The 19175-nt window shown below is 40.1% G+C and overlaps 1 protein-coding gene across 2 annotated transcripts in view; it reads left to right on the top strand.

The window, feature by feature from the left end:
- Window positions 1-18932, top strand: part of SKP2 (S-phase kinase associated protein 2) — a 34651-nt gene extending 15719 nt beyond the window's left edge. Inside the window, exons 5-10 of one of the 2 annotated variants that reach the window (XM_068990661.1) lie at window positions 2097-2231; window positions 3748-3846; window positions 5056-5186; window positions 11620-11671; window positions 11845-11952; window positions 18603-18932. In XM_068990661.1, coding sequence (XP_068846762.1) covers window positions 2097-2231; window positions 3748-3846; window positions 5056-5186; window positions 11620-11671; window positions 11845-11952; window positions 18603-18816 — 739 coding nt within the window. In that variant the 3' untranslated portion in view covers window positions 18817-18932. The remainder of the gene's footprint in view (window positions 1-2096; window positions 2232-3747; window positions 3847-5055; window positions 5187-11619; window positions 11672-11844; window positions 11953-18602) is intronic. The other variant, XM_068990662.1, reaches the window with a different exon arrangement.
- The last annotated feature ends 243 nt before the right edge of the window (window positions 18933-19175 follow it).

The raw sequence follows: 19175 nt of genomic DNA, 5'->3' as shown, positions 1-19175 counted from the left end.
TGCCCTAGGACAGGTCATCTGTGCAGCATGGGACGTTAGTTGTGATTGTTGCCATGTGGCCTTTGTGTTGAAACACGGCACAGGTTTCAGTGACATCATTCCCGTTTTAGCATAGGCCTGCACTTGGGCTCTTCCCAGAGTCTAAGGGTGTCCTGAGTATCCTATGAGGCAGGAGCCAAGCAGAGCCCTCGCTCGCAGATGCCATGCAGCCAAGCTATTCCCCCAATGCCTGTTTCTTTTTATTTATTTATTTTTTATGTATTTTTATTTGGAGGATAATTGCTTTACAATATTTTGATGGTTTTTGCCATATAAGAACATGAACCAGTAATAAGTATACATATGTCCCGTCCCCTCTTGAGCCTCCCATACTCTCCCTTCCATCCCACCCCTCTAGGTTGTCACAGGGCACTGGGTTGAGCTTCCTGTATTATACAGCAACTTCTCACTGGCTATCTGTTTTACATATGGTAATATATATATGTTTCAACACTACTGTCTCAACTCGTCCCACACTCTCTGTCCTCCACCGTATCCACAAATCTGTTCTCTGTGTCTGCATCGCTGTTCCTGCCCTGCAAATAGATTGAGCAATGCCATTTTTCTAGATTCCGCACATATGTGTTAATATATGATGTTTGTTTGCTCTTTCTGACTTACTTCACTCTGTATGACAGGCTCTAGGTTTATCCACCTCACTAGAACTGATTTGTTCCTTTTTAGGACCATTGTGTGTGTATATATTTACACACCACAACTTCTTTATCCATTCATCTGCTGATGGACATCTAGACTGTTTCCATGTTCAGGCTATTGTAAATAGTGCTGCAGTGAACATGGGGATACATGTTTCTTTTTGAATTATGGTTTTCTCAGCAATGGGATTGCTGGGCTTTATGGTAGTTTTATTCCTGGTTCTTAAGGAATCTCCTTAACTGTTCTCCACAGTGGCTTTATCAACTTACATTCCCACCAACAGTGCAAGAGAGGATTCCCTTTTTTCCACATCCTCTCCAGCATTTATTGTTTGTAGAGTTTTTTGATGATGACCGTTCTGAACGGTGTGAGATGATACCTCATTGTAGTTTTGATTGACATGTCTGTACCCCCACTGCCTATTTCTGATAAGGAAAAAAACGTGAGAGGTCTTTGCAGATTTTGTCGCCCTGGGTTTCTGATCTATCACAGACATTTACATCCTGGAAAAGATGTTCTGTTTGGGTGTTTTTTAGGCTTGCTGAAAATGTATTTCCTACTGATAGTTTTGCAGTGTGGTTCAGTGTCATCTCATGCTAGAGTGGAGTGAATAGATGCTGAGCAGAAAAATAAGCTAAAGACGGCAGAGCTGGGATACAACACGCGTCCCGACTCGAGGCCTCTTCACCTTCCCGCCGTGGTCATATGACAACACTCCTCTCCCCTGGGTGTTTTGTGTTTCTCCGGCGGCTCTTCCTTCTCAATCTCCTTCAAGTGCACGCTTTGCTCAGTTACTCGAGGGTCTGTCCCTGGCTACCTTCTCTCCCGACCCACACTCTGTCTTCAGACAAGCTATGTCTTGTACACCCACATCTATGCCAAGACTTTCCCATCCTCATCTCTAGCCCAGCCCTCTCTTTCAAACAAACTCTTATTTCTGATTACCTAAAAACTACCACAGTACAAGTACCTTAGTATTAGCACGTCCAGCCCAAGAACCTTGGTATTAACCTCCCTTTACAACTTGCCTTTCCACAGTCTTCCCTGGTTTGGTCATCCACCCACTCACCCTTGCCAGGAGTCATTGTAGGTGTGACCTCCTTGTCACCCACATCCAACTCATTCCTCTGATGCTCATTAATTCATTTTCTAAGTTGGACTGTGCTGACACAACGTCTGGACTTGGCCAAAAAAAAAAAAGCTTTTGAGTTTTAAAACAAACAAAGGTGGCCAGTAGCAGTTTATTTTATGACTACAGCTATAGCTAATACTTGAAATGTGTGTTTAGGGTCTTGTTTGTGATGGACTGCCCACGTGGGGAGGAGAAGGGGTCAGATCTAATCTGGACATACTGGTGTGAGCCATCTTGTGGAACCTCTTTTTATCCCCTCTGTGTTCAGCCCTTTTCGTCTACAGCACCTGGACCTGTCGAACTCTGTGATCGATGTGTCTACCCTGCAAGGCCTTCTGTCTCACTGCTCCAAGTTGCAGAATCTCAGCCTCGAAGGCCTCCGACTTTCAGATCCCGTTGTTGAGTGAGTGACACCTAGGAGCATGTTTCAAGGGCACTCGTTTTGTGTCTGTTAATTTTGTTTCTCAAGTAGATGTGGGGTGTTCTGTCCACGTGCAGGTGGACTCAGGAAATACCCGATATGGTGTTCCAGCCTCTGCAGAACCTCCAGGAGGTTTGGTTCCTCCTTCGAGGAGGTTTGGTTGCTCACCTAGACAACCAAAGTTTGTGTACTAACTCTCGATATGTTGCTGGGTCTCATGCTAGGTTCTAGACACGCAAGGAAGAATTGAGGCATGGTTGCTCCCTCATTCAAGGGAGAGACAGATAATTACAGTGCAGTGTGTTTGCTAGATGCGTTGGTGAATCTGTGGCAATGCACAGAGACCTAATTACATTTCGAGAAGGCAGCCATCTCTTCTCAAGAGGAAGTGACTCTGAAGCTGAGTATTGAAAGTATGTGGGTAGGAGTTCTCCAGGTGATATGGCGAAGGAAGCAGTCCGGATGAAGCCGCCTTTGTGACTGTGGATTCTGAAGTGGTCAGGAAGTGATGGAGTGTGTGAGGGAGATGACAGGTGAGGGTCCGCAGGGACCACGTCTCGTGGGTGCCTGCCATGCTGGAAGAACTCTGGACTTTGTTGTGGGCTGTAAAGAGGGAAGCGTGGTAAAGAGAGGAGCATGGTTCTGAGAATGGAACAAACATGTTTAGAAAATTAACCCGCTGGGCATCTCAGAAAATCAATTACACATTAAAGAAACTATTCAGTAGATTAGTTAAGATACTGTTGTATACATTCAGGTAAGAAGTGATGAAACTTGATGGGGAAGAGGAAAGAATAATGATAATATCTGCTTAATATTTGTTGAGCACATACCATATGCCAGATACTAGGTAAGATATTCTGAGTAAATCCTCATAGCAACCCCGTGAAATACGTTCTCATTATTCCCTTTTTAACAGATGTGAAAACTAAGGAACAGAGAGGCTGAATAACTTGTCCAAGGTCACACAGTAGCTAGATAGCAAAACCAAGATTTGAACCTGGCCATATAGTGTGATTCCAGAACTCTCGCTCTTAAATCACTGTTTGGCTAACATGAGGCATTTGGGAGACATTTAATTGAAAGAACCTGGTGGCTTTATAAGTAGACATTTACTTACAAACTAATTACAATTGTGGGTGAAATAGAAATATGTTTAGGTCATTGGTGGGTTCTTTGTTTTTCAGTTTTTAAAAGTACATTGGTAAGTGTTTTGTGTAGTTACTCTCTGTGCTGGACACTGTGCTGAGGCCTTTATTACATTATATCATTTAATTTTAACAACACTACCAAGAAGATACTGATACTTGCCATTTCACAGATGAGTAAACTAAGGCAAAGCATCCTACTTGGTGTCATCTAGATGGTAAGATGTGAATTTAAACTCACTTCTGACTCAAAGGCCTGTGTGCTTGTAACTGCCTCCCTTAGCTTCATTCTTATTTATTAACTAAGAGGATCTGGTTAGTACTGTTACAACTTTGTCCTCTTTTTCCAGTAATCTTGCTCAGAACACAAATTTACTGCGACTAAACCTTTCTGGGTGTTCTGGATTCTCTGAATCTGCCCTGAAGACTTTGCTGAGCAGCTGTTCCAGGTAGGAGAGATTAGAGATTTGATTTTAGAACTGTGATTTCAAATATACAGTATCTTTCACATCAAGATAGAGTCAGGTAACATTTTTAAGCTTTCCTAACTCTTTGAGCTCTTGATTTGGAAAACTCAGTACCCTTTATCATCCAAACTTTCTGTCCAAACTCAGGAGCCAAATCAATGAAGTTTGCAAAGATTGCTTGTGTTGTGATCCTTTTTTTTTTCCTTTGGCTTATTAAAATAAGGATAATGTGGTAATGTGTTTATCAACAGTATGTACAAAGAGTATCTATTTATACCTGACTATACTGTCAGGCTTTTTTCCTTGTAATGTCTGTAGACCTAACATAACAGTTTTGACTATTTATTTATCAAAAGTTTGTTATTGCAAAATACACCATGAATCTGGGTGATTCCATTTAAAACATCTTTTATACTAGGTAGTAATTAATGTCTAATGTCAGAATATAAAGGTCACAGAGTTACAGAAATGAATAATGAGTGGGGACATGATTCACAGAATACCCAGTATTGTGTGTGTCTTTTTTAATATCCCTTGGTCTCTGTGCTAATAGCTTTGTACTTATTTCTCCTTAATGATCTTATAGAAAAGATTGTTTTTGTGTAAGAATGTTACCAATGAGATAAAATGGTAGCCCTACATTTTCTCAGCAATGCCAGGAATGGGATGTATAATGTAGTGGTTGGACTTTTCCTTTGAAGCCCTCATTTACTTAGTTAGCAGAGGCCCAGTAAGATAAAGTGAATTTTTGTGATGTCGGCATCTCTTTACTGGGAATTCCTGGTACAACGTATCAGTTTTTTAAAACATCTCAAGCTCATACTGTTAGTTGTTTTCCTACAACCCAAGTGGTTGAGAAAGAAAGCATAGAAGCTAGAATTTCTCCTATTCCTGGAATGAGGTATGAGCAGGAGAGGAGAGCACTTCCCTTGTCTTCCAGAAGAGGGCAGCATTCACTAAGCCCTTGGCTCATATCCCCTGGCAACTTTCTGGAACAAACTGGACCGAGATGGAGAAAGCAGTTTCAGGTGAGCAAATGTAGCTGCTTAGAGAAGCTGAGGTTCTGTGCAGAAAATGGTAAGGAATCAGTGGCCCTGTATTTTCTTGATTTGCAGCTTTAGGCAGGGTTTCATAGAAAATTCATTGTGGGTAATGGTTTCATGCTTTCCTTGTCATCCCTCTTATGTGCAGATTGGATGAACTGAACCTCTCTTGGTGCTATGATTTCACTGAAAAGCATGTACAGGTGGCTGTTGCACATGTGTCAGAGACTATCACCCAGCTGAATCTCAGTGGGTACCGAAAGAATCTGCAGAGATCAGGTAAGACCCTCTGGGCTGTTGGGCCCTTAACAACAGCAGTCCCAACAATAACAGCAGGTTTGATTTCTCGAGCATCTCCTAGGCGTGATCCTCCATAAACTGTCTCATTTAATCCAGTGTGTGTGTATGTTCCTATTCCTGTTTTTCAGATGAGCTAACAGCTAGCTGATCAGAAGGGTCAGTGAGGTAAATGCAGACAGCTAGTGGGTTAGTGGCAAGATTTGAATCCAGAATGCATGAGTGAAACCCTTTATACTTTAAAACAATTTATGTTTAAGCAGAAGAGCTTCTTTTATTTAACTAAATTATTTAGGTTAAAACCCAAACATAAAAATTGAGGGATGCAGTGTTTGATTAGTATTAAGCAGTGGTTCTCAACTGGGGACAGTTTTGCCTGCAAGAGGACATTTGGCAAGGTCTGGAAACATTTTTGATTGTCACAGCTGTGGGGTTACTGGCATCTAGTGGGTAGAAGCATCTGCCCACTAGATGCCATCTACACACTGGCCTCTAGTGGGTAGAAGCCAGGAATGCTGGTGAACAACGCACAGGACGGCAGAATAACACATAAAAAAGAATCTGGTCCTAAATGTCAATACTGCCAAGGTTGAAAAACCCTGCAAGAAACCCTCTGAGTTCATATTTATAACTTTTTTCAGTTCAGTCTAAGAGGACATTGGGGTTTTTCAGATGAATACGGGCATTTAAAATCAAGGGTGATGTGTGACAGTTAAAGTCTTTAAAAGCCTGAACTTTCAGTTATGTGTGCTTTGTTTTATTTGTCTAATATTGACAGAATCTTGATTTGCAAAGGTAAGTACCAACGGCAAAGGTTTTCTTTGTTATTGAAGTGTAGTTGTTGTACAGTAATATGTTACAGGTGTAGAAGAGTGATTTACAATTTTTAAAGGTTATATGCCACTTAGAGTTGTTATAAAATATTGGCTGTATTCCTCGTGTTGTACAATCCTTGTAGCTTATTTTATGCTTAGTAGTTTGTATCTCTTAATCACCTTCCCCTTTATTGCCTTAACCCCTCTCCTGTTCCTTCTCCCCACTGGTACCCACTTGTTTGTCCTCTGTATCTGTGAATCTGCTTCTTTATTGTTACATCCATTAGTTTGCCTGCAATGCAGGATTCCTGGGTCGGGAAGATCCCCTAGAGAAGGGAATGGCGCCCCACTCCAGTATTCTTGCCTGGAGAATCCCATGAACAGAGGAGCCTGGAAGGCTACAGCCCATGGGGTCGCAAGAGTCGGACACGGCTTAGCAACTAAACCAACACCATGCATTAGTGTGTTGTAGTTTTTAGAGTCCCTGTATAAGCGATATCATATAGTCGTTGTTTTTGTCTCTTTTTTTTAATATTTATTTTTATTTACTTATTTGGCTGTGCCAGGTCTTAGTAGGCAAGCATGCAAGATCTTTAGTTGCAGTGTGCCAACTCTTAACTTGTGGCATGTGGGGTCTAGTTCCCTAACCAGGGATCAAACCCAGGCCACCTGCATTGGGAGCATGGAGTCATAGACACTGGACCACCAGGGAAGTCCCCTGACTTATTTCACTTAGCATTTTAACAGCTTGCCCTCATGATCTCAGGCGGCCTACACAAAGCCTCCTCAAGCCAGTGCACACCTCAGCCCTAACCTCATGTCTAGATGGTGGTATGAGCCCCTCTGAGTATAAGTGTTTTTCTTATCATTTTTAACATACTCTAAAAGATTTGAGCCAAATATTTGCAGAATGTATCTTCTTAAAATCTAAGCAGTATTTGAAAATTACTCCTTCAGGACATGACCTGTCCTCTGTGAGTCACATATCCGAGGCTGTAGAAGATAGGAGCAGATTCTCCTAAGTGCTCAGGGGTTGGAATCCTCTGCAGTTGCTTGAACCCAGATAACAAAAGTGAAGGCTTTCTTTAGAGATCTGCGAAAGCATCGCAGTGTTTTTCCTAACCACTCCCCTCCACACACAGTATTTCTAGTCTGCATTTTTTCCCCTTTAAACACAATTTTAAAGCTGTTTGGGAGGGAGGTTCAAGAGGAAGGGGACATGTGTATGCCTATGGCTGATTCATGTTGATGTAGGGCAGAAATCAATACAATACTGTAAATTAGTTATCCTCCAATTAAAAATAAAAATTCAAAAATATCTAGTCAAAGTATTACATAGTCATTCTCAAATGTGCCTAAAACATGTAAAAACACAAAAATCAATAATCCTACTAACATTTTGCTAGTCTTTTTTCCTATTAAAAAGTGGCTTTTTTTAAAAAAAAGGAACATAGTGTATGGAGTACTTTATACTATGGTTTTATTTCAAGTAACTCCATTTCAGTAGCTACAGCACACAGCATTTTCAGTGGCTATGTGATATTCCATCAGATATATTTGGAATAATTTATTGATTCATTCATAACTTACTCAGTTGATCTCCTTGTAACGAATGTTTAGAGTCTTTACAGTTTCTCCCTTTATAAGCAACCATCTTATGGACAGAAGCAAACTGTTGAGTGCATTTCTACGTGGAGTTGCCAAGTCAAGGATTAGGCTTCATTATCAAGCTTTGGATAGTTCTTGCCAAGTGGCCTTCTAAGGACTTTAAATTCCCACCAGGGAGCATCCTCTTTGCATTGAATCCCACCCGTGGTTCTTCCCTCTTTATCCCCAAGGGAAGACAGGGCCTTGTGTACATTTCTGCCCATACCTGAACTTCCCACTTCTTTATTCAGAGTTTTTCTGTAATGAACCAAGGTTCTGGGTATAAGGTCGAGAAACTCAGCTGTAGGCAAACTACTGTAAATTGTTTCCACGTTTGGCTTAAAACTCTTTTCTGTGTTCCTCTGAAAAAGAACAAATCACCTTTCTACTAAGTTTTGGCAGGAATGATAGGTGGTAAAATCCCACTTGCCGGACACATTCAGGGCGAGGATAGGACGCAGAGTAGGAGTTGAAGTGTTAGTTTCCTTAAGTATGCAATGGGAATTCAAGAATTTTTAAATGGATATCTTTAACAACGGTGCACGCTATTTCGCTGTGTAGAAGACAATACAGATTTTGTGTTTTACCTCCAAGACCAGTGGCAGACCATCTGGATTCAAGTACCCACTCTGTCACTCACTGGGTAGCTTTGAGCAATTTGCTTAACCGTGCTCTTCCTCCATTTCTCAATAAAATGGAGATAATAGTAGTACCTTACCTCTTAGCATTAGAGTAAGCAATAAATGATGTAATACGTGTACAAGGCATTTAATCATTCTCGGCCCATAGTGAGAGCTCAGTAATTGTTGGCTCCTGGTGTTTGTATTCCTCACCCATCAGTACCTCTGTGTAGAACAGTGGATGCACGTGGAATGAGGTTTGGAGGACCTAGCTTTGGGTCTTAGATTTACTTGGACTTCTCTAGCAAAAAAGGTCTCTCTTCTAAAATGACAAGTTAGATAGTTTCTAAGATCCTTTCTAACTCAAGTGAAATGAAGGAGACAGTGAAGAGGAATCTTGGCAGTCACTAGTGGTTCCTAACTCTACCCACCAAAGAAAGACGGGACTTAAACAAGGGCTGGAGACAGACTAACCAGTTTCATCCCCCAAGGTTTAATTCTTTCCCAGGTGGTGGCAAAGGAAGACTGTATCTGATTGTGGATTTTGTGATTGGCTAGTGAGATGATGGGTCACTCAGAATTACGTTGTGCAGTTCTTCCTTTTTTAGTGACTTAGGAGACAAATGTCTGTTGAGCCCCTATAATGCCCAAAACCCAGTTCTAAACTTGGGACGTGTAGCCTTGAACAAAACAGAGAAAGTCATTCTTGTGAAGCTTCCATTCTGGTGGGGAATCCAGACAATCAACAAGGAACTAAATGTGAAAGGAGGTGGAAACACAAGGAGGAAAGGTTTAAAGCAGGGTGCTTGGGTAGAGTGTAGCAGGAAGGGGGTTTTCAGATGGAATGGCCAAAGAGAAGAGCTCCCTGAGGAAGTGAGATTTAACCACAGACCTGAAGGAGTGATATGTAGATATGTAAGGAAAGAACATTCTAGAACCAAGGACCAGCAAGTGCCTTTGGAGGAAAGCCACGTATGCTACTTTATAATCAGAAAATGAATCAATAAATGTTGTTTATTTTTTAAAATAGACAAACTTTATTAATGTTTGAGATTTTTTTTTTCTTCTCAGTATGGAGGCCAGTGTGGGAGAGGGAGCGAGGAGCCCAGTGTTAGGAGATGAGATAGCCGGGGGCTTTCTTGGCCAAGGCAGAAGCTCTGTTTCCCTTGTTTTCCTAGGTAAGATGGGAAGCCACTGAAGTATTTTGAACAGGAATGAAATGATGTGACTCACCTTTGAAAAGTCCCCTTGCGGAGCTGTGCCGGGGAAAGGCCGCTGGAGACTTGGTGGTCACATTTGAGGAAGTAAAAAGTGATTGATTTCTGACGCATTTTGAAAGCTAACCCAACAGGACTGGGTAACAGATGGGGTGTGGGATGTGAGGAAACAGTTTGAGTAGGACTCCCAGGGTTTTGGCCCCAGCAGTCGATGAAGTTCACACTTACTAAGACGGGGAAGATTTTGGGGAAGGCGCAGATTGAGGGGAGAAATCAAGCATTTGGTTTTAGGCATAAATGTGAGATGCTTATCACATAGCCCAGTGAGTGTGTTGAGGAGGCAGTTGAAAATGCAAGTCTAGGATTCAAACGAGGGGATGCAGCTGGAGATGTAGCTGTGAGAAGGAAAAGAAGAACCCTCAAACATAAATAAAATTTGCCTATTTTTTTAAAGTAAATAACACTCACTGATGCGTTTTCTGATTGCAAAGTATCACATGGAACTTTCTTCCAAATTCTGAAACGGCATTTGTGATCCCACCACCCTTGGTAATTGCACTTAACATTTGGATGTATTTTCTTCCAGCCTTCCAACCCCTAACCCCCTTCCTTTCTATGTGTAAATCTGTGTGTAAATATATATGTTTGTGTGTTTAAATTGAGATTATCATGCATTATATATATTTTGTTTTCAGTATATAGTGTATCCTGAGTTATTTTTTCATTTCGTAAAATGTTATTAAATAGGTTTCTAATGGCTGTTATTAGCATTGTGTTCCATAGAATGGATGAAGGTTGACCTATTAAACTAATGAGGGAAGGGGACTGTTATAACTGTCACTACAGTGAATATCTTAGTGCATGTATGCATGCATGCTGAGTTGCTTCATTCATGTCTGACTCTTTGCCACCCTATGGACTGTAGGGTCCTTGGGATTCTCCAGGCAAGAATACTGGGGTTGGTTGCTTTGCCCTCCTCCAGGGGAATCTTCCAACCAGGGATGTACTTGTGTGTCTTGTCTCCTGCCTTAGTAGGCAGATTCTTTACCACTATGCCACCTGGGATCTCTGATTACTTTTCTAAAGTGGAATTACTGAGCCAAAGAGCAAAGTGTGTTATGCCCTGAAAACTTTTTTTTAAAAGGAAGATCAGTTCACTCTCAAAAAGTGAGGTCTTCTGAAAGGCTGCATAAAATTAAATATGCATAGGGGCACCTGCTTTATGATATTTCATCAATTCTGGGTATTGTAAATAGGATTTTTTTCCATGTGAAAGCACAAAAAAATATATTTTATTCTGCATTTGTTGCTCCATTTTTATTATGTCTATATTTTATGCAGTATCTTTATATTTTTTTACCCATGTTCTATTTTTTTATACTCTTAATATACTATTTTTTATACTGTTAATACAATAAGAGCATTAACTCTATTGGAAACATTTATTCCCAGTTTTCTGATACCACTTTATTTCTGCTTGTATTCTGTTTTGTTTTAACATGGTAGAGTTTTTAAAGATTTAATAATGTAGTAAATTATCACTGTCTCCTTTATGTTTTTTTTTTTTAATGCTTAGAAACTCCTTACTGATCCCAAGATCCAGTGAATAATTATTCATTTTTGCATTTGGAAGTTTTTAATAACATGTGGAATTAATTTGGATATTTTATTTGAGTTGAAGTAAATTTTCTCTAGTTGCAGTAGCCATATTATTTTTTAACAATCTATGATGGTCCTCCACTGGTTTGGAGTACTACTTTTTGATATTTGTTTATATAGTGTGCTATTTGATTTTGCTTTTTGCTAATGTGAACAGGACTTTCCCCCCCTCTTTCCATCCAGCTATTGCTGGCACATAAATAAGCTATGGAGTTTCTTATCCAGTCATTTTACATAAGTAGTTCTCTTACTATTTCTAGTAGTTTTTCAGATGATTTCTTGTGTTTCCTGGGTAGAAAGTCTTACATGGCAAGATGATTATTTTTTTTTTCTAATAGTGAATGACTAATTGCACTACTCTGAATATCCAGCACATTGTGATATATATGGACAGCAAGTATCCTTGTGTGATTCCTCATTTGATAGTGGCCATCTTTTTTTTTTTTTTTTTCGCTAGATGTCTCTACCTTAGTTGGAAGATGTCCCAATCTTGTCCACCTAGACTTAAGGTATGTTTTTATTTATTTTAAAATAAAATAAATTTTAATGAAAATTCATGACTTTTATTGAATGAGGAAAGAATCTTAAATTGTTGAATTGAAGGAACTGAATGATAAGCTGTTCCTATCTTCGTCTGGGATTGATGGATAGATTTTTAATTTTTTCTTCTGTTCTGTTATAGCGATAGTGTCATGCTGAAAAATGACTGCTTTCCAGAATTTTACCAACTCAACTACCTCCAACACCTATCACTCAGTCGGTGCTATGACATAATACCTGAAACTTTACTGTGAGTACTCTTGTTTCTTAAAATGAGCAGAGAGCAGGGGCCAAAAGAGATGTCACTTGGTGTTAAAATCCGTTATTATTAACAGCAGATGTTTAAAGCTTAAACATCAAATTAATGTATCACAAACTAGTTAGGAAGGACTAACAAAATAGAAAGACCAAGGCAAAATGTTTTGCTTAAAACGTCTGGTAAAGTTGAGTTGATTGAGGTAGTTTACTAAACATTAATTTGGCTGTGAACCGGTCTAAATATTAGAATACTGTTCTAGTACTTGCAGAGAACGTACAAAAGCAGGAGAAGACAGCCTTTAGTTCCAGGAAGCTCAGAGTATAAGGGGAGGAGGCAGACCGTGTGTGTATGTGTTTCTGAAATTTTTCAGATCAACTAGTTAAGTCCAAAAACCTTCATCTGAGCTTAGAGGGAAAGTTCTATAGTCTCCTAGTGGTGTCTGTCCCAGATGGCCAAGGAATGGGGAAAAATAAGAATATTTAAGTAGTAAATATTGTAAGAGTGATGTTCTCTTTGAGAAGGAAGGAGATTAAGATCCTGAAGAGTGAAGTAACTTACCCAAAGCTGAATAGTGAGTTACTGACTGAACTGGCTGTACATCCCAGGTCTCCTGGACACGGGCAGAATAGTCTATATCTAATCTGGTAGCTCTTTTAGGGATTGATTTTGTACTGTTCAGCAGCTTCCACAAAATCAAATGCTAACAAAAGAGGAATCGGATCCATCTTGCTTTTAAGAAGTACCATACCCAAGTCATCCTGGGAATATCATCTCTTTAGCTTTAAGAAGTTCTTCTATATTTCAAAGGGCTGCAGAGTTCTTCCTCATGTCAAACATAAGTGTATAGCAATTTTACTAAAAACCACAAGAAGTTAGTATCTTGGATTTGGCCTGGTGTCCTTCCTCATCCCCTAAATGAGGCTGCTGACCTTGTTAAAGCTTACTATCCACATGAAGGTAATCAAGCTGATTCCTACCAAAGAAAGGTGGTGAATTTGAGCACAGAATTTATGTAGTCCTCAAATTAGTTTGGGTCTCATAAGTTAGTTTCAAGTATTAATGAATACAGAAAACAAACTTATGGGTGCCAGGGGTAAGGGATAGTTAGGGACTTTGGGAAGGTCATGTGCACACTACTATATTTAAAATGGATAGCCAACAAAGACCTTTTGTATAGCACAGGGATCTCTGCTCAGTGTTATGTGCCAGGCTGGATGGCAGGAGTGTTTGGGGGAGAATGGCTACATGTATATGTGTGGCTAAGTCCCTTTGCTGTTCACCTGAAACTTATACCACAATATTGTTAATCAGCTATACCTCAATACAAAATAAAAAGTTTAAAGTTTGGAACAAAAAAGAATTAATGAATATAGCAGCAGCCAGGACATGGAAGTGACTTAAATGTCCATCAGCAGATGAATGGATAAAGATGTGATACATATATACAATGGGATATTACCCAGCCATAAAAAAGAATTTGAAATAGTGCCATTTGCAACAACATGGATGGACATAGAGATTATCATACTAAGTAAATCAGACAGACAAAGACAAATATCATATCACATGTATGTAGAATCTAAAAAAGTAATACAACTCAACTTATCTACAGAATAGGAACAGACTCACAGACATTGAAAACAAGCTTATGGCCATCAAAGGGGAAAGGCTGGAGGGAGAGGGATAAATCAGGAGTTTGAGATTGACAGATATACACTACATATATAAAATAGATCAACAACAAGGACTTAACTATAGCATGGGGAACTGTATTCAGTTTCTTATAATAACCTGTAATGGAAAAGAATCTGAATGAAATATGTATGTGTGTGTGTGTGTATATATATATGTACATATACATGTATATATAGCTGAATTAGTTTGCTGTACACCAAAAACTAACACAACATTAAAAATCAACTATGTTGCAATTTAAAGAAAAAGAATTAAAAAGAATGAATAGATCAGACACTTCAGCTATATAGAGTTAACTTGTAGAATTAGGGAATCCAGTAATGAACATCTTTAATAAAGCACTGTAGTTAATCCTTAGGGCTCAGGGTCTCAGCTGGTGTCTCATTTGGAAAAGCATTGCCTAGAAGGGATGCCAATATTTAGTTGCAGGGCTCTCAGATGTTGGGGCCTAAATTCATATACATGCAACTCTTATTAAAATCTCCTGCCACTTGAATTTTCTAGCATGCAGAACTCCTAGGAGCCTAGAGTGTCTAACCCGAAAAGGTTTCTGTGTTAACAGTTGTTCCCCACCCTTGCCATTTGAGCTTTAGCTGCATTGTCTGTGCAGCTCCCTTGGGAGTACACTGATCTTTCTTCTCTGCTTGTTTTTCTCAAGAGAATCTATTTATGTGTCTTACTTTTGTTCCTTCTCTCCAAAAGAGTAAGAATTTAAGCAGGAAATACCTATTCACTTGAGCAGAGGCTAAGGGGAGGCTGTGAGCCTTCATATTTTTATATTTATATCCAGTGGGATGATAATCCTTGCAGTCATCTGCAGGCAGTTTGACTTGATGGGTCAAAGCATGGGTCTAAAGTCACAGACCTAGGTGCGAACCCTGACTGCACTGTAACCAGTTTGTCTAAATATTATCTTGAAATAAGGGAAGCAGAGGTATCAGTTTAGTAACAAGTCAGACCATCAGAATAAGTGAGAACAGACAGAAGAAAGATGCTATCTTTGAACCTTAAGGTAAAAGAGTATGTTTCTTAAGACATAAAGTGAACAATACACTGGTTTACCTTGTGAATTCATTAAGATGAGTTGGTGGTACCCTATCCTTAAACATTTCTCCAGGTAAAATGTATATGAAATGCATAGTAAGAATTCTGGGATCTTCAACGATAGTTTCCAGAAAGCTATTTATGCTAAAAAATTTTCATTTCTTATCTCAGAAGTAGGAACATAAAATTTGAGTGTCTTTCTTTTGTACTGATAATGCTTTGAAATACTTGGGAAACTAGATATTTTATCCTCAGGACACATCCTCCTTGTATTTATTCCCTTCCTTATTAATTGGTCTCATTTCTCTTGTATTTCTCACTAATGGAAAAAACTGAAGCTGGAGATAGTAATCTGAGATTAAGAGAAACTAAAGAAATAATACTTGCAGGAGAATTTTAAGTTGAGGAATTTAAGGTTTTATAAGGAGAATAAGATTGCTGGGAGAAATATCAACAATAGATAAGCAGATGATATCTCTGTAATGGCAGAAAGTGAAGAGGAACAGAAGAGCCTCCAATGAGGGTGGAAGAGGAGAGTGTAAAAGAGGAGAGTGGCTTAAAACTCAACAACATTCAAAAGATCACGGCATCCAGTCCCATCATTTCATGGCAGATAGACGGGGAAACGATGAAAACAGTGACAGATTTTATTTTCTTGGGCCCCCAAATCACTGCAGATGGTGACTGCAGCCGTGAAATTAAGACGCTTGCTCCTTAGAAGAAAAGCTATGACAAACCTAGACAGAGTATTAAAAAGCAGAGACATCACTTTGCCAACAAAGGTCCGTCTAGTCAAAGCTATGGTTTTTCCAGTAGTCATGTATGAATAAGAGAGTTGGACCATAAAGAAAGCTGAGTGCTGAAGTATTGATGCTTTTGAACTGTGGTGCTGAAGAAGACTCTTGAGAGTCCTTTGGACAGCAAGGAGATCAAACCAGTCCATCCAAAATGAAATCGACCCTGAATATTGGAAGGACTTATGCCGAAGCTGAAACTCCAATACTTTGGTCACCTGGTGCGAAGGGTCAACTCACTGGAAAAGACTGATGCTGGGAAGGATTGAGGGAGGAGGAGAAAGGGGTGACAGAGAACGAGATGGTTGGATGGTATCCCCTGACTCAGTGGACATGAGTTTGAGTAGACTCTGGGAGACGGTGAAGGAAGGGAAGCCTGGCATGCTTCCAGGCTCATGGGGTCTCAAAGAGTGGAACATGGCTTAGCGACTGAACAGTGGACAACAAAGGAGTGAACCTGGTGACACAGTTTATAGATACCTTTTGTTTACTAAAGCTAAATAGAGACACTCAAGACATCAGAGTCATTTTATACTGAAGTTAGAGGTAATAGCTCTCAGACTATTCATTTCTATTTACTCTCCTTTCGTTTGCTTTTCAGTCTCCTCCATTGAAGTTTTCAGAGATACTTGGGGACTATCTCTGCTGTGTTGTAGGTGATACACATACAAGAGGCTTGTTTTGGGGGGTGTGGGGGGTCTCTTTAAAATCTTAAAGACTTCCTGGTTTTATTGGCTTGGGAATGATCATTCATCCACCATCTCATCATACTCTGGTCACTCCTTTCTCACGTGTAACCCCTGAGTGTCTTCCACGTATCTAGTATAATTTCCTTCCTCACCAAGGCTCTTACAAAGTGCTGTTGCAAGAACATTTCCTCTTCTGTTGTCTGCCATCCCTCTCCACTCCCACCTCTGCTGCTGCTAAGTCACTTCAGTCGTGTCCGACTCTGTGTGACCCCATAGACGGAAGCCCACCAGGCTCGCCCAACCCTGGGATTCTCCAGGCAAGAACACTGGAGTGGGTTGCCATTTCCTTCTCCAGTGTATGAAAGTGAGAAACGAAAGTGAGGTCGCTCAGTCGAGTCCGACTCTTCGCGACCCCATGGACTGCAGCCTACCAGGCTCCTCCACCCATGGGATTTTCCAGGCAAGAGTACTGGAGTGGGGTGCCATTGCCTTCTCCGCACTCCCCGCTCTAGTTTCTTTTAAATACTCTCCACTGCGGAATGTCTTACAACTAGGCTAATCTAGAGATCCCAGAATCTGGATTCTCATGGATATTACAAAGTTCTCATATGCTGCTGCTGCTAATTGCTGCTAAGTCGCTTCAGTCGTGTCCGACTCTGTGCGACCCCATAGACGGCAGCCCACCAGGCTCCCCCGTCCCTGAGATTCTCCAGGCAAGAACACTGGAATGGGTTGCCATTGCCCTCTCCAATGCATGAAAGTGAAAAGTGAAAGTGAAGTCACTCAGTCGTGTCCAACTAGTAGCGACCCCATGGACTGCAGCCTACCAGTCTCCTCCATCCATGGGATTTTCCAGGCAAGAGTAGAGTGGGGTGCCATTGCTCAGATTTTATATAAGAGAAATTTAAGATTGGGCCAGATTGCTATCATCTTCAGTGATGGTAAGTATAAACATCTGTGTATGCTGACTTCTCCTTATACTCTTGTTTCCATTTCAGAGATTAGCTTACTTTATGAACAATAGCAATTTGTTCTTGCTGATTTTCTTTTACATCCAGATCTGACTGCCCCCTTAGGAACACCAAGCATGTTTATTTCATTTGGTTAGTACTTTCATTATCTAAATTACCCTTCATCTTGTATTCAACCAGTATATGTTAACATCTGTGGTGTTTAAACTCTCCTAAATGTAGAATAAATACACTTTGATGGGGAGTGGGAAAAGTGGGAGCAGGATTAGCATGGAAAGTCTTAAGGCCAAAAGATGGTTTGAGTTCTGTAAACATGAGGGAGGCATCAACGATTTCAAACAGGGGAAGGACTTAATCTGAGCTAGGCTTTATGAGGATGTCCTTGGTCATTGGTATATACACTAAGCTGAAAGGAGGAAAGATTAGAGGCAAGCTGACAATTACTATAAGGAAGGTTTAAGTAATTATTGGCAGTATGAAAATATAAAGGATGCTTCTTATTTTAGGGAATTGATTTTCTCATTGATCTGCCATGGGATTTTGTTGAAACTCCAAACTAAATATTCCCTTTCCTGAGACTTTGGACTATATGTCCCAACCTGGAGTAAATATAGATCAGAGAGACGAATTTCTAACCCTGTAGACCTAGGTTAAGAAAAAAGAATCATTACCAAAGCATATTTGCTTTGGGAAAACAGGCTTTTTTGTGGACCAGAATTTCACTGTTGACATAGTTAGGTTTCACTTAATGTGAAATACCTAGGAAAATGACTGGCTTCCATGTGACAGAAAGAAAAAAAGGTAATATGTAGAGAAGTAAAATGTTTATTGTGTCTATCTGCACCTGACACACGACCTTAAAATAGTATCATGAAGTCACCGTTAGGCTTCATCATATGTAATGGACTTGTTGACTATTAACCATTACTTGGAAGTTACTGACTCTGCTCACATCTCCTTGCAAGAGGGCAAGCCTCGTTCAAATAAAGATCAAGTCATATCCTTAAGTTGCAGGTAACCTTTTGTGACTCCGGCTTATGCCATAGTAAAACATTTACTTTTCCCATCACTAGCTTGCTGGCTTCCCCTCCCAACACAGTGACATTTTTCAGTATAAACCAAGAGTTGGTGGGGGCAGGGGGTGGAATATAAACCAGGAATAGAGAAAGGAAGAAGATATGTTTGGATTTTAAATAAACCTAGGAGTTTTTTGGTTATTAGAAATTCAATGAAATGCACTTGTGTGTTTCCTGAGGCCATATTGCCCAAGCTGTGGCCTCTGCTTTGTGGTTCGATTCACCTTTGCTATTCCCTCAAATCACTGATTGCAAATTATGTCTTCAGTTTGTATTGTATAAAATACAGTGTGTAAAAATTGGATCGTGTAACTCTAGTGGCACAGTTACCATAGATACTGCTACTCTGAAAGTCTCTCTCTTCCTTTCCAGTGAACTTGGAGAAATTCCCACATTAAAAACACTACAGGTCTTTGGAATCGTACCGGACGGTACCCTTCAGCTGTTAAAGGAAGCCCTCCCTCATCTGCAGATTAATTGCTCCCATTTCACCACCATCGCCAGGCCGACCATTGGCAACAAGAAGAACCAAGAGATATGGGGCATCAAATGCCGGCTGTCACTGGAGAAGCCCAGTTGTCTATGAAGCCTCTTGCAAGGTGGTGTCTCCTCTTTTCTTTGAACAGGGAAAGTAAGCAGGAAGCCCAGTTGTGGAGAGCTCAGCTATTTTTATTCTTGGTTTTCTGTTGCCTTCCTTCTACAAGTATATTCGAGAACCATTGAAGACAGAAAACTACGAAGTGTTGCTTTTCAGAAATGACTATGAAAGCTTTTATCACTGCTATACCTTTAAGAGCCTCAGCTCTACGCTTTTTGAAATTTTAGGGAGAGTGAGCCTATAATTTCAAGATACCTTAAATAGCAAAATTTGAACCACGTCTTCCAAGTGCCATTCTTCATAAATCTATTTAGAATCAAGCTTAAAAATCACCACCAGCAAATCAT

Source organism: Capricornis sumatraensis, chromosome 18 (genome assembly GCF_032405125.1).
Source record: "Capricornis sumatraensis isolate serow.1 chromosome 18, serow.2, whole genome shotgun sequence".
In the NCBI taxonomy this organism is placed as follows: Eukaryota; Metazoa; Chordata; class Mammalia; order Artiodactyla; family Bovidae; genus Capricornis; species Capricornis sumatraensis.
This window is presented reverse-complemented; position numbering and strand designations above follow the sequence as displayed.